At 44.9% G+C, this 13,375-nt stretch overlaps 1 protein-coding gene across 1 annotated transcript; it reads left to right on the forward strand.

The window, feature by feature from the left end:
- Positions 1-204: 204 nt before the first annotated feature.
- LOC124283886 lies at positions 205-12,285 on the forward strand. Its single transcript, XM_046719923.1, has 4 exons — positions 205-361; positions 7,599-7,772; positions 8,592-8,802; positions 11,797-12,285. The coding sequence occupies exons 1-4, from the start codon at positions 316-318 to the stop codon at positions 12,233-12,235; spliced, it is 870 nt and encodes a 289-aa protein (XP_046575879.1). The 5' UTR covers positions 205-315; the 3' UTR covers positions 12,236-12,285.
- Positions 12,286-13,375: the final 1,090 nt, after the last annotated feature.

Raw genomic sequence — 13,375 nt, forward strand, 5'->3', positions numbered from 1 at the left:
GGATACTAGTATTGCTAAAAGCGGCGTAAAACTAAACTCACTCACTCAGCGTTAGAATTTCATGACATGTTCAAATGTCTTCAGTATGTGTTTAATTCGACGTGTCACGGTAGAGCAAGTGACATACATGTTGTTTGCATTCAGTCCGTCACCAATCACGTGTTACCGCAACCAACAAGAAGATAATACAAAATAATCCGGTATGTCCCAGCATGGCTTTATTGCTGCCTCGAGTGTAAAGCAGAACGGCACAAGCGGACCAGACACGAAAGTATCTCGCGTCACGAGTGAGTTTAATGATAAGATAATCCAAGAATGCTTCAATCGACGACTGTAGTGCTGGCGATAGCCCACTTGGCAGGTAGGATATTTTACATCAATACATTGCTTCTCCTTTGATGTTTTATTGTTTTAGGAAAGAATATTTCTTAAGTATGCCATGTTTGAAATAGCCAACTATTAAGAAACAAGTGACTATGTGTCTGTGTGTCTACGTTCGCCATGGCGTAGGTCGTTCATGCAAGAACTGGGCGATATCTAAATATCATATCTAATGAATGTTTGTTTTAAAGCAGTCAGACTCGCAATGTTGTCACAATAACAACATGGGCTGACAACTCTCAATGTTCAAACTGACAACTTATAATTGTCAAGCAATAATGACAACGTTAAAATTGTCAAAGCAATAATGACAACGCTAAAATTATCAAAGCAATAATGACAACGCTAAAATTGTCAAGCAATAATGACAACGCTAAAATTGTCAAGCAATAATGACAACGCTAAAATTGTCAAAGCAATAATGACAACGCTAAAATTGTCAAGCAATAATGACAACGCTAAAATTGCCAAAGCAATATTCTAATTCAACTTAGTATGTAACACGAGTTCTGATTGGTCAATGCTATAAATTTCCGACCGTATAATCAGCATATACGGTCGCAATTTGAAAACCGATTCACCAAAACCTTTAATTCTAATTCAACTTAGTATGAAACACGAGTTCTGATTGGTCAATGCTATAAATTTCCGACCGTATAATCAGCATATACGGTCGCAATTTGAAAACCGATTCACCAAAACCTTTAATTCTAATTCAACTTAGTATGAAACACGAGTTCTGATTGGTCAATGCTATAAATTTCCGACCGTATAATCAGCATATACGGTCGCAATTTGAAAACCGATTCACCAAAACCTTTAAATGTATCCCTACACTTTTGGGGTAACGCTGCTTTGCAGGACATTGTCATTTACAGAAGCCATAGGTCAATTAACTGCCCTATCCAGCTAAAATGGGTGGAATTTGTGTTAAAAACGACACAACAGTATCATAAATTTAATTTTAAGTTCAAACAACTTACTCGCAACGGGCTGTTGACCCAACACTGATAGATCATGAAACAAGATTTATGACGTCATTATGGAGCGTGACGTCACCTGCTGTGACGTCATTTGACAACAGAACTGATAATGGCCCGTAGTTAAGGAATCAGCGGGCCGCTCGTTTCTGTAACTAGAGGGCGATTTCATCATAATTCCTTCCATTTTATCTATAATACTATGATCTATTCATCATTGTCAGATTTAGTCTGTGTGCACATAATAAACGTGTGTAGTTTGAAAAGGGAACTACTTTTTCTGGCGTTGGTGTAAGTTCAAGGAGTGATATGATTAACCTTTGACCTAGAGGAACTTTGACCTGGTTTAAATAATGAATTTCTTTCACGAAAAAACAGCGTAAAACGAGTTGAATTAGAATGGGGATAACTGTACTGTGTTTGACGAATTGGGGACGTATACCGGTGGTTATATAGCCGCAAATTTAACGTTATATCGTCATAAATTTAACGTTATAACGTTATAACAACCGGTATACGTCCCCAATTCGTCAAACACAGTACAGTTATCCCCTAAATGACAACGCTAAGATTGTCAAGCAATAATGACAACGCTAAAATTGTCAAATTGACAACGTTTTATTTACAGTGACGTTTCAAATATATTGGTGCGACGTAAGGGAACATTCGGTCAGTTCTAAGTCTACAGCTGACCAATACTTTCCTAGGCATTTTTAATTTTCCCAGAATTACGTCTTTATTCATTTGCTGCTTCTAAATTGTTCAGGAAGCTGTTTTGGTAGTAATCCATGAATAAACATGTCATCGCCTACCAGTGGTGCGAAATATGATTTGTCAAATTGTGTGTGTGTGTTTGTGTGTGTGCGCGTGCGCGCGCGCGTGTGTGAGTGCGTCCTTGTGTACCTGCGCGCGCGCGTGTGGCTGTATTTGTGCATGCTTGAATGCGCGTGTGGCTGTATTTGTGCATGCTTGAATGCGTGTGTGGCTGTATTTGTGCATGCTTGTATGCGTGTGTGGCTGTATTTGTGCATGCTTGTATGCGTGTGTGGCTGTATTTGTGCATGCTTGTATGCGTGTGTGGCTGTATTTGTGCATGCTTGTATGCGTGTGTGCTGCATTTGTGCATGCTTGAATGCGTGTGCGTGGCTGTATTTGTGCATGCTTGTATGCGTGTGTCTGCATTTGTGCATGCTTGTATGCGTGTGGCTGTATTTGTGCATGCTTGAATGCGTGTGGCTGTATGCATGGCTGTGCTTGTGTATGCGCGTGTGATTTGTGCATGCTTGAATGCGTGTGTGGCTGTATTTGTGCATGCTTGTATGCGTGTGTGGCTGTATTTGTGCATGCTTGTATGCGTGTGTGCATGCTGTATTTGGCTGTATTTGCATGCTTGTATGCGTGTGTGGCTGTATTTGTGCATGCTTGTATGCGTGTGGCTGTATTTGTGCATGCTTGTGTGCGTGTGTGGCTGTGTTTGTGCGTGTGCTGTATTTGTGCATGCGTGTGTGGCTTTGTATGTATTTGTGCATGCTTGTATGCGTGTGGCTGTATTTATGCATGCTTGTATGCGTGTGGCTGTGCATGCATGCTTGTATGCTTGTATGCGCGCGCGATGTGGCTATATGCTTGAATGCGTGTGGCTGTATTTGTGCATGCTTGTATGCGATAATGGCTATGTTTGGCATGCTTGTATGCGTGTGTGGCTGCATTTGTGCATGCTTGTATGTGGCGTGCATGCGTGTGTGGCTGTATTGTGCATGCATGCTTGTATGCGTGTGTGTGTATGGCTATGTTTTGCATGCATGCTTGTATGCGTATGTGTGGCTGTATTTGTGCATGCTTGTATGCGTGTGTGGCTGTATTGTGCATGCTTGTATGCGTGTGTGTGTATTTGTATTTGTGCATGCTTGTATGCGTGTGTGGCTGTATTTGTGCATGCTTGTATGCGCGTGTGGCTATGTTGTGCATGCGTGTGTGGCATGCTTGTATGCGTGTGTGGCTGTGCATGCTTGAATGTGCATGTGTGTGTGTGCTGTATTTGTGCTATGTGCATGCTTGTATGCGTGTGGTATGCGTGTGGCTGTATTGCTTAAATGCATGCTTGTATGCGTGTGTGCATGCTTGTATGCGTGTGTGGCTGTATTTGTGCATGCATTGCTTGAATGCGTGCATGTGTGGCTGTATTTGTGCATGCTTGTATGCGTGTGTGGCTGTATTTGTGCATGCTTGTATGCGTGTGTGGCTGTATTTGTGCATGCTTTGTATGCGCGATGTGGCTGCTATTTGTGCATGTGTGCGTGTGGCTGTATTTGTGCATGCTGTATTTGTGCATGCTTGTATGCGCGTGTGGCTGGCTGTATGCATGCTTGTGTGTGCTTGTATGCGCGTGTGGCTGGCTGTATGTGTGCTGTATTTGTTGTGCATGCTTGTGCATGCTGCGTGTGTGTGGCTGTATTTGTGCATGCTTGTATGCGTGTGGCTATTTGTGTGCATGCTTGTATGCGTGTGTTGTTTGTGCATGCTTGTATGCGTGTGTGGCTGTATTTGTGCATGCTTGTATGCGTGTGTGGCTGTATTTGTGCATGCATGCTTGTATGCGCATGTGTATGCGCCTGGCTATGTTGTGCATGCATGCTTGTATGCGTGTGGCTGTATTTGTGCATGCTTGTATGCGTGTGTGGCTGTATATTTGTGGCATTTGCATGTATGCGTGCATGCTTGTATGCGTGTGTGGCTGTATTTGTGCATGCTTGTATGTGTGGCTGTATTGTGCATGCTTGTATGCGTGTGTGGCTGTATTTGTGCATGCTTGTATGCGTGTGTGGCTGTATTTGTGCATGCTTGTATGCTGTGTGTGGCTGTATTTATTGCATGCTTGTGGCTGTATGCGAATGCGTGTAATGGCTGTATTTGTGCATGCATGCTGTATTTGTGCATGCTATGCGTGTGTGGCTGTTATTGCTTGTATGCGTGTGTGGCTATGCATTTGTATATGTGAGCTGTGTGCGTGTGTGGCTGTATTTGTGCATGTGCATGCTTGAATGCGTGTGTGGCTGCATGCTTGTTGTGCATGCTTGTATGCGTGTGGCTGTATTTGTGCATGCTTGTATGCGTGTGTGGCTGTATTTTGTGCATGCTTGTATGCGTGTGTGGCTGTATTTGTGCATGCTTGGCTATGCGTGTGTGGCTGTGCATGCCTGTATGCATGCTTGTATGCGTGTGTGCTGTATTTGTGCATGCTTGTATGCGTGTGTGGCTGTATTTGTGCATGCTTGTATGCGTGTGGCTGTATTTGTGCATGCTTGTATGCGTGTGTGGCTGTATTTGTGCATGCTTGTATGCGTGTGGCTGTATTTGTGCATGCTTGAATGCGTGTGGCTGTATTTGTGCATGCTTGTATGCGTGTGTGGCTGTATTTGTGCATGCTTGTATGCGTGTGTGGCTGTATTTGTGCATGCTTGTATGCGTGTGTGGCTGTATTTGTGCATGCTTGAATGCGTGTGTGGCTGTATTTGTGCATGCTTGTATGCGTGTGTGGCTGTATTTGTGCATGCTTGAATGCGTGTGTGGCTGTATTTGTGCATGCTTGAATGCGTGTGTGGCTGTATTTGTGCATGCTTGTATGCGTGTGTGGCTGTATTTGTGCATGCTTGAATGCGTGTGTGGCTGTATTTGCATGCTTGTATGCGTGTGTGCTGTATTTGTGCATGCTTGTATGCGTGTGTGCATGCTATTTTGTGCATGCTTGTATGCGTGTGTGGCTGTATTTGTGCATGCTTGATGTGTGGCTGTATTTGTGCATGCTTGAATGCGTGTGTGGCTGTATTTGTGCATGCTTGTATGCGTGCATGCTGTATGCGTGTGTGCTTGTATGCGTGTGTGCATGCTTGTATGCGTGTGTGGCTGTATTTGTGTGCATGCTTGTGCATGCGTGTGCATGCATGCTTGCGTTATGCGTGTGGCTGTATTTGTGCATGCTTGTATGCGTGTGTGGCTGTATTTGTGCATGCTTGTATGCTTGTATTTGTGCTGTATTTGCTTGCATGCTTGTATGCGTGTGTGGCTGTATTTGTGCATGCTTGTATGCGTGTGTGCTTGCATGAATGCGTGTGTGCTGTATGCTTGCGTGTGTGGCTTGAATGCGTGTGGCTGTATTTGTGCATGTGTATTTGTGCATTTGTGCATGCTTGTATGCGTGTGTGGCTGTATTTGTGCATGCTTGAATGCGTGTGTGGCTGTATTTGTGCATGCTTGTATGCGTGTGTGGCTGTATTTGTGCATGCTTGTGCGCATGTGGCTGTATTTGTATGCTTGGCTGTGGCTTATTTGTTGCATGCTTGTATGCTGTGTGTGGCTGTGGCTGTATTTGTGCATGCTTGTATGCGTGTGTGGCTATATTTGTGCATGCTTGTATGCATGTGTGTGCATGTATGTTGTATGCGTGTGTGGCTGTGCTTATGCATGCGTGTGTGTGGCTGTATTGTGCATGCTTGTATGCGTGTAATGGCTGTATTTGTGCATGCTTGTATGCGTGTGTGGCTGTATTTGTGCATGCTTGTATGCGTGTGGCTGTATTATGCTTGTATGCGTGTATGCTGTATTTGTGCATGCTTGTATGCGTATTTGTGCATGCTTGTATGCGTATGGCTGTATTTGTGCATGCTTGTGTGGCTGTATGTGCATGTGTATGCGCTGTATGTATTTATGCATGCTTGTATGCGTGTGTGGCTGCATTTGTGCATGCTTGTATGCGTGTGTGTGGCTGTATTTGTATGCTTGAATGCGTGTGTGGCTGTATTGTGTGCATGCTTGTATGCGTGTGTATGCTGTATTTATTTGTGCATGCTTGTATGCGTGTGTGGCTGTATTTGTATTTGTATTGCATGCTTGTATGCGTGTGTGCATGCTTGTGCGTGTGTGTATTTGTGCATGCTTGTATGCGTGTGTATTGTGCATGCTTGTATGCGTGTGTGGCTGTATGCTTGTGTGCGTGTGGCTGTATTTGCATGCTTGTATGCTAGTGGCTGTATTGCATGCTTGTAATATGCGTGTGGCTATGTGCTTGTATGCGTGTGTGGCTGTGTGTGCATGCTTGTATGCGTGTGTGCGATGTGGCTGTATTTGCATGCTTGCTTGTGCGTGTGGCTGTATGTTGTGCATGCTTGAATGCGTGTGGCTATGCATGCTTGTGTGGCTGTATTTGTGCATGCTTGTGCGTGTGTGGCTGTATTTGTGCATGCATAATTGTATGCGTGTGTGGCTGTATTTGTGCATGCTTGAATGCGCTGTGTGGCTGTATTTGTGCATGCTTGTATGCCTATGTATGTATTGGCTGTATTTGTGCATGCTTGTATTGTGCATGCTTGTGCGTGTGCTGTATTGTGCATGCATGCTGTGGCTGTATGTGCATGCTTGTGTGCTGTATTTGTGCATGCTTGTATGCGTGTGTGGCTGTATTTGTGCATGCTTGTATGCGTGTGTGGCTGTATTTGTGCATGCTTGTATGCGTGTGTGGCTGTATTTGTGCATGCTTGTATGCGTGTGTGGCTGTATTTGTGCATGCTTGTATGCGCGTGTGGCTGTATTTGTGCATGCTTGTATGCGTGTGGCTGTATTTGTGCATGCTTGTATGCGTGTGTGGCTGTATTTGTGCATGCTTGTATGCGTGTGTGGCTGTATTTGTGCATGCTTGTATGCGTGTGTGGCTGTATTTGTGCATGCTTGTATGCGTGTGTGGCTGTATTTGTGCATGCTTGTATGCGTGTGTGGCTGTATTTGCATGCTTGTGCGTTGTGGCTATATTTGCATGTGCATGCTTGTATGCGTGTGTGGCTGTATTTGTGCATGCTTGTATGCGTGTGTGGCTGTATTTGTGCATGCTTGTATGCGTGTGTGGCTGTATTTGTGCATGCTTGTATGCGCGTGTGGCTGTATTTGTGCATGCTTGTATGCGTGTGTGGCTGTATTTGTGCATGCTTGTATGCGTGTGTGTATTTGTGCATGCTTGTATGCGTGTGGCTGTATTTGTGCATGCTTGTATGCGTGTGGCTGTATTTGTGCATGCTTGTATGCGTGTGGCTGTATTTGTGTATGCTTGAATGCGTGTGTGGCTGTATTTGTGCATGCGTGTATGCGTGTGTGGCTGTGTGTGTTTGTCTGTCTGTCTGTGTCTGTATCTGTGCTCTCTCGAAACAAAAGGAATGACAAGTACCTAACGCGTTGTTCCTGTTTACCTAGCGGCGGTGCCGACGTTCAACTCAGCAAACCTCGTGTCCAATCTTCAAAACGCAGCCTTGGATGAAATTTCTGGACTGGCCGCCAGTCGAATCCATGATGGTATTTTGTATGGAATCAACGACCACACCAGCAGCACCGTCGAGAACAAAGTGTACGCCATCAACGCCAACACAGGTTAGCATCAGCCTTATTCGGCCTGCTCGAGAGAGTGAGTAGTGTTTTACGCCGCTTTAGCACTTTCCAGCAAAATCACGGCGGGGGACACCAGACATGGGCTTCACACATTGCACCCATGCGGGGAATCGAACCGGGTCTTCACCGTGACGAGCGAACGCTTTAACCACTAGGCTACACCACAACCCCTTAGTGTGGAGAGCCATTCTGAACATATATTACTGACGTTGATAGAGCTATAAATAAATTAAGCATTATCTATCACTATTAAGAGTGAGTGAGTGAGTTTGGTTTTACGCCGCTTTTAGCAATATTCCAGCAATATCACGGCGGGGGACACCAAAAATTAGCTTCACACATTGTACCCATGTGGGGAATCGAACCCGGGTCTTCGGCGTGACGAGCGAACGCTTTAACCATTAGGCTGCCCCACCGCCACCACTATTAAGAAATCGAAGAGCCCAGAACAATGCTTAATTTCAGTGAGTCAGTCAGGAAGATTTTACACCGCTCTTAGGAATATGCCATCAACATCGCAGCGACGGACACCAGAAATAGGCTTCACACATTGCATCCATGTGGGGAATCGAACCCAGGTCTTCGGCGTGACGCGCGAACGCTTTAACCACTAAGCCACCATACTGCCCCCAGCCAGTACGACATACATAAACATGTGACCATGTAAACATGTTGTCTTGTCCAGACTCGATTATTTACAGACCGCCGCCATATAGCTGGAATATTGCTGAGTGCGGCGTAAAACTAAACTCACTCACTCACTCCTTGAAGTCTACCCCGATTTGCTGGGCCTTGTTACAGGTGCGTTAGCTGCCACCCTGACCATCACGGGTGCGACTAACTGGGACTGGGAGGACATTGCGGTGGGTCCGTGCCCCGACAGCGGCTCCTGCATCTACATCGGCGACATCGGCAATTCCAACGGCATCTCACAGAACACCGTCTACAGGGTGAAGGAGCCGGCTACCTTGGAGGACTCGTCCGTGCCTTACCTGGACAAGCTGCAGTACAGGTGATCACTTCATCCTGGATATGATGACGATGATGATGATGAGATTTTCCGACATAATGCGTATTTCGCACCCGGTCTTTTTCTGGCAATAATAATAATAAGGTCACTTATTTAGCGCTGAACTGCACTCCGCATGCTCTAAGCTCATACAGTGAGTGAGTGTGGTTTTACGCCGCTTTTAGCAATATTCCAGCAATATCACGGCGGGAGACATCAGAAATGGGCTTCACACATTGTAGGCTACCCATGTGGGAAATCGAACCCGGGTCTTCGGCGTGACAAGCGAACGCTTTAACCACTAGGCTACCCCACCGCCTCCCTAAGCGCATACAACATAATGGACATTATAAACCCCCAGTGACGTCACAGTTGTTCAATTAGGCTCTTCTTTTACAGGATAAACCTCTGCCGTTAGTATCCTGGGCATTCTCCCTCTTCGAGGGATTTAATGCACAGGGCTTTCTTGAAGAATAGCCATTGAGATACAATTATTTTACTTGGACAAGTTTTGAAGGTTGATATAACTTTGTCTTGCTATTAGGCCTACTGAATACGATCGTTAAATATCACAATATTGAAAACTTCCAATATGTTGTGTCGCTGCCTGGTTTCGAACCTGCAACCCTTCCGCTTTCGCTTGGCGGTTTTATCCACTAGGCCACGAAAGACCGCTGTGAAGAATGAGATTGTTTCTCAGTATGAATCATGCAGCGCACGTGCAGGACACGGGTAGCGCGTGCAGAGCACGTGCATTGCGCGTGTAAGGCAAAATATCGGCTGCCAGTCGCATCTCAGTTGATTTCAACAGAACATACCATTGAAACCGTGTAAATACCTAGCATTAAAATTATGCCTAAAGTATATCTTCGGTCGGTTCATAAGCAGGATCAAAACCCCCTCCTCGGTTTAGTTTGAATAAGTAAGCCCTTGGCCTCGGGAAACAAAACCGAGGTTGTTTTTTTTATCCTTCACATAACCACATCGAACAGCAGATTTGACTGTCCCGCTGTGCTGCTAATTCAAATTAGCTCAGTAGATTTAGATCTTAATTACTGCGGGCGGTGGGGTAGCCAAGTGGTTAAAGCGTTCGCGCGTCACGCCGTAGACCCGGGTTCCATTCCCAACTTGGTTACAGTGTGTGAAACCCATATCTGGTATCCCGCTGAAAAAGACCAAATTAAACTCGCTCGGTCACTCACTCTTAATTACTGCCAGATGTTAAGTGTAGGATAAAACACGACTCCGAGGTTTTGGTTGAGATTGTAAAACCTCAGGGGAAGGAAATCCCGAGGGCGTCTAAGACAACACTTAATTTCAATTTGTGCATGTACTGAGTAGAACAACATTGATGGAACAGCCCGCAAATGATGGAACAGCCGGTGTCAACTAGGATGCCACTGGCAGCCAACACCTTGCCCCGCACGCGCAATGCTCGTGCTCTGCACGCGCTACCCGTGTCCTGCACGTGCGCTGCCCGCAGTACCTGTCGTGTGAGAAACACATGGTTCATACTGACAAACGATCTCATTACTCACAGCGATCTTTCGTAGCGTAATTGATAAAACCGCCAAGCTAGAGAACGATGGGTTGCGGGTTCGAAACCAGTTATCGCCACTGAATCTTGGAAGTTTTCAATAATTAGATATTTTACGATCAGTCATAGCAAAACAAAGTTGTATCAGTCATAAATAATGGTATGGGTATGATGTTTTACAACGACCATTGTAAAACTTCGTACCTCGTATGAGGTTTTACAATGGTCACTGTAAAACCTCCTGCAATCGTAAAACCTCTACCGAGGTTATTCCATAAAGCGAAGCAACTGCAAGAACAATAGACAACATTGGCAATAGGTTTATAAATGCTGATAACGGAATAAGGATTGGTCACTAATGCATTTCACTGTCAACTAACCCATGCGTTATCTCAAAAAGTAATCTATTAGGCGTCTGGTAACCTTCTCCAGGTGTCCAGACCCATGATCCCGTTAGGTAGTTTAGACAACTGTTTGTGGTTATTCATGGAAAATATGCATTTACAATGCTCATGGTAAAATAAGTGTTGTTTGTTTGTTTTTTAACGCCGCACTCAGCAATATTCCAGCCCTATGGCGTCGGTCTGTAAATAATCGAGTCTGGACTAGACAATCCAATGATTAACATCATGATTTGTTTGTTTGATGTTTAACGCCGCACTCAGCAATATTCACCCATATGGCGTCGGTCTGTAAATAATCAAGTCCTTTTCTTCTCCTATAGTCATTCATTGTTGTGTCGGACTTGTACATGTATCAATCACTGTTGTGTCGAACTTGTGTCAATCACTGTTGTGTCGAACTTGTGTCAATCACTGTTGTGTCTCCATGTCCAAGCTAGGTCCTTACGTATTCCCTATTTAGTCATTAATTTACAGCTTTGTGGTGCCAGTGCACACTGAAGGCGTGGGGGTGCCTTCAATACTAATTGATACTAATAACTGGTGGGCGAAGGGGTAGCCTAGTGGTTAAAGCGTTCGCTCGTGACGCCGAAAACCCGGGTTCGATTCCCCACATGGGTACAATGTGTGAAGCCCATTTCTGGTGTCCCCCACCAGATATTGCTGGAATATTGCTAAAAGCGGCGTAAAACAAAACTCACTCACTCACACCACTATATTACCCAACGTCCCCTTAGAAAATGATGTTGGGTCAGCCATGCACCATGTCATAAATCTCACTCATACACTCATCAGACCCGTGAAGGTCCGGGTTAGAATATCGATCTTCAGTAACCCATGCTTGTCGTAAGAGGTGACTAACGGGATCGGGTGGTCAGACTCTCTGACTTGGTTGACACATGTCATCGGTTCCCAATTGCGCAGATTGATGCTCATGCTGTTGATCACTGGATTGTCTGGTCTAGACTCGATTATTTACAGACCACCGATATATAGCTGGAATATTGCTGAGTGCGGCGTAAAACTAAACTCACTCACTCACTATCAATCTCTACCCAGATGGAGCGAGAAGGAGAGTGAATGCCTGATGGTCGACCCTGCTGGCAACGCCTACGTCGTCTCCCGTGTCCAGGGCGGTCATGGCCTCATGGCCAAGCTTCCTTCATTCGGCTGGGCCGGCAAGGCCGTCGACGTCACCGTCACATCACGTCTCTCAACCACGACCGCACACCACGACCCTCTTGGTTGCGACATCTCCCCCGACGGAAAAGCAATGCTCATCAAGGCCAAAGACGACATCTACTACTACTCCGTTCCCGACGGGGACTACGTCGAGGCGGCTAAAGGCCAGGCTACCACTGTGAAATATGACATGAAGGAGCACTTGGGAGAATCGGTTGCATGGACGGCGAAGGGGGACGGCTACTACACAGTATCCGAGGGAACTTATCAACCCATCTACCTGTACTCCGTCGTAGGTACTGTTGTTGTCGGGTAGTGAAGCCGCCGGGGCGTTCCTGATGCACTGAAATAAAGTTTTGTATTGTACAATGGATCATGTTATCGATGTTATGTAATCCAGGGCTGGATTTAAGAGATGTTAACCTACTTGCACCAGGTGCAACCTAAGATAAAAACCTAGTTGCACCAGCCAAATTCCAGTTGCACTGCTTTATTGCGATATACATGTAATGAAAGACATATGCTAAATTATAAAGATTTCTTTTCAGAAGTTTACCCACTCAAAAATTGACTTGCACCTGGTGCAAGTTAGACTAATAACTAGGTTGCACTTTGTAATATTGGGTTGCACCAATGCAAGTAAGAAAGCACTAAATCGAGCCCTGTAATCCAATAAACATACTACCACAACCCCAAACAAATGCAGCAGAAAATACACTTTGATAGGTCCGTGCATCGATGCGATGCATTCTTGTTGGATGCTTGTTTGTTCGTTTGTTTGTTTGTTAGTTAAACGCCGCACTCAACAATATTACAGTATATGACGGCGGTCTGCAAATAATCGAGTCTGGACCAGACAATACAGTGATCAACATCATGAGCATCGATCTACGCAACTGGGATATGATGACGTGTCAACCAAGTCAGAGAGCCTGACCAACCAAACCCGTCAGTCGCCTCTTACGACAAGCATGGGTTACTGAAGACCAATTCTAACCAGATTCTTGAGAGGCATTTAGAAGTTGGTGAATATATAAGACGAATATATGGATGGCAACTTCTTCTTTATTGTATAACACGACGTTTCTGGGCTACTTCTTGCCCCTTCTTCAGGTGATTAAAGACATATGTAGAAAGCAAACTATATATACCAGATTTACAGGATTTACAGGAAGCCAGATATGTACATGTATATACAGTCAATCATTGAGGACCGATCAAAAAGCAGTTATAAAAACAATGATAATCGGGATAAGGTAAAGCCAGTTGACACAAACAATGAGGATAAGGACATGTGAACACAGCAGAGTGATATACAGGTAATTAAGCGACAATAGAGGCCAGTGTGGTGCGGCTTTTGTGATGTTCCAGTGTACTTCTGTTCTATGAAGCTCCCCTGTACTACTGAGGTAAAGTCTGTAAACATAATTCTGGGAATAAAAAACATGAAGAAAAA

The sequence above is a fragment of the Haliotis rubra genome, unplaced genomic scaffold (genome assembly GCF_003918875.1).
Source record: "Haliotis rubra isolate DU_JTF1 unplaced genomic scaffold, ASM391887v1 Scf324, whole genome shotgun sequence".
NCBI lineage: Eukaryota > Metazoa > Mollusca > Gastropoda > Lepetellida > Haliotidae > Haliotis > Haliotis rubra.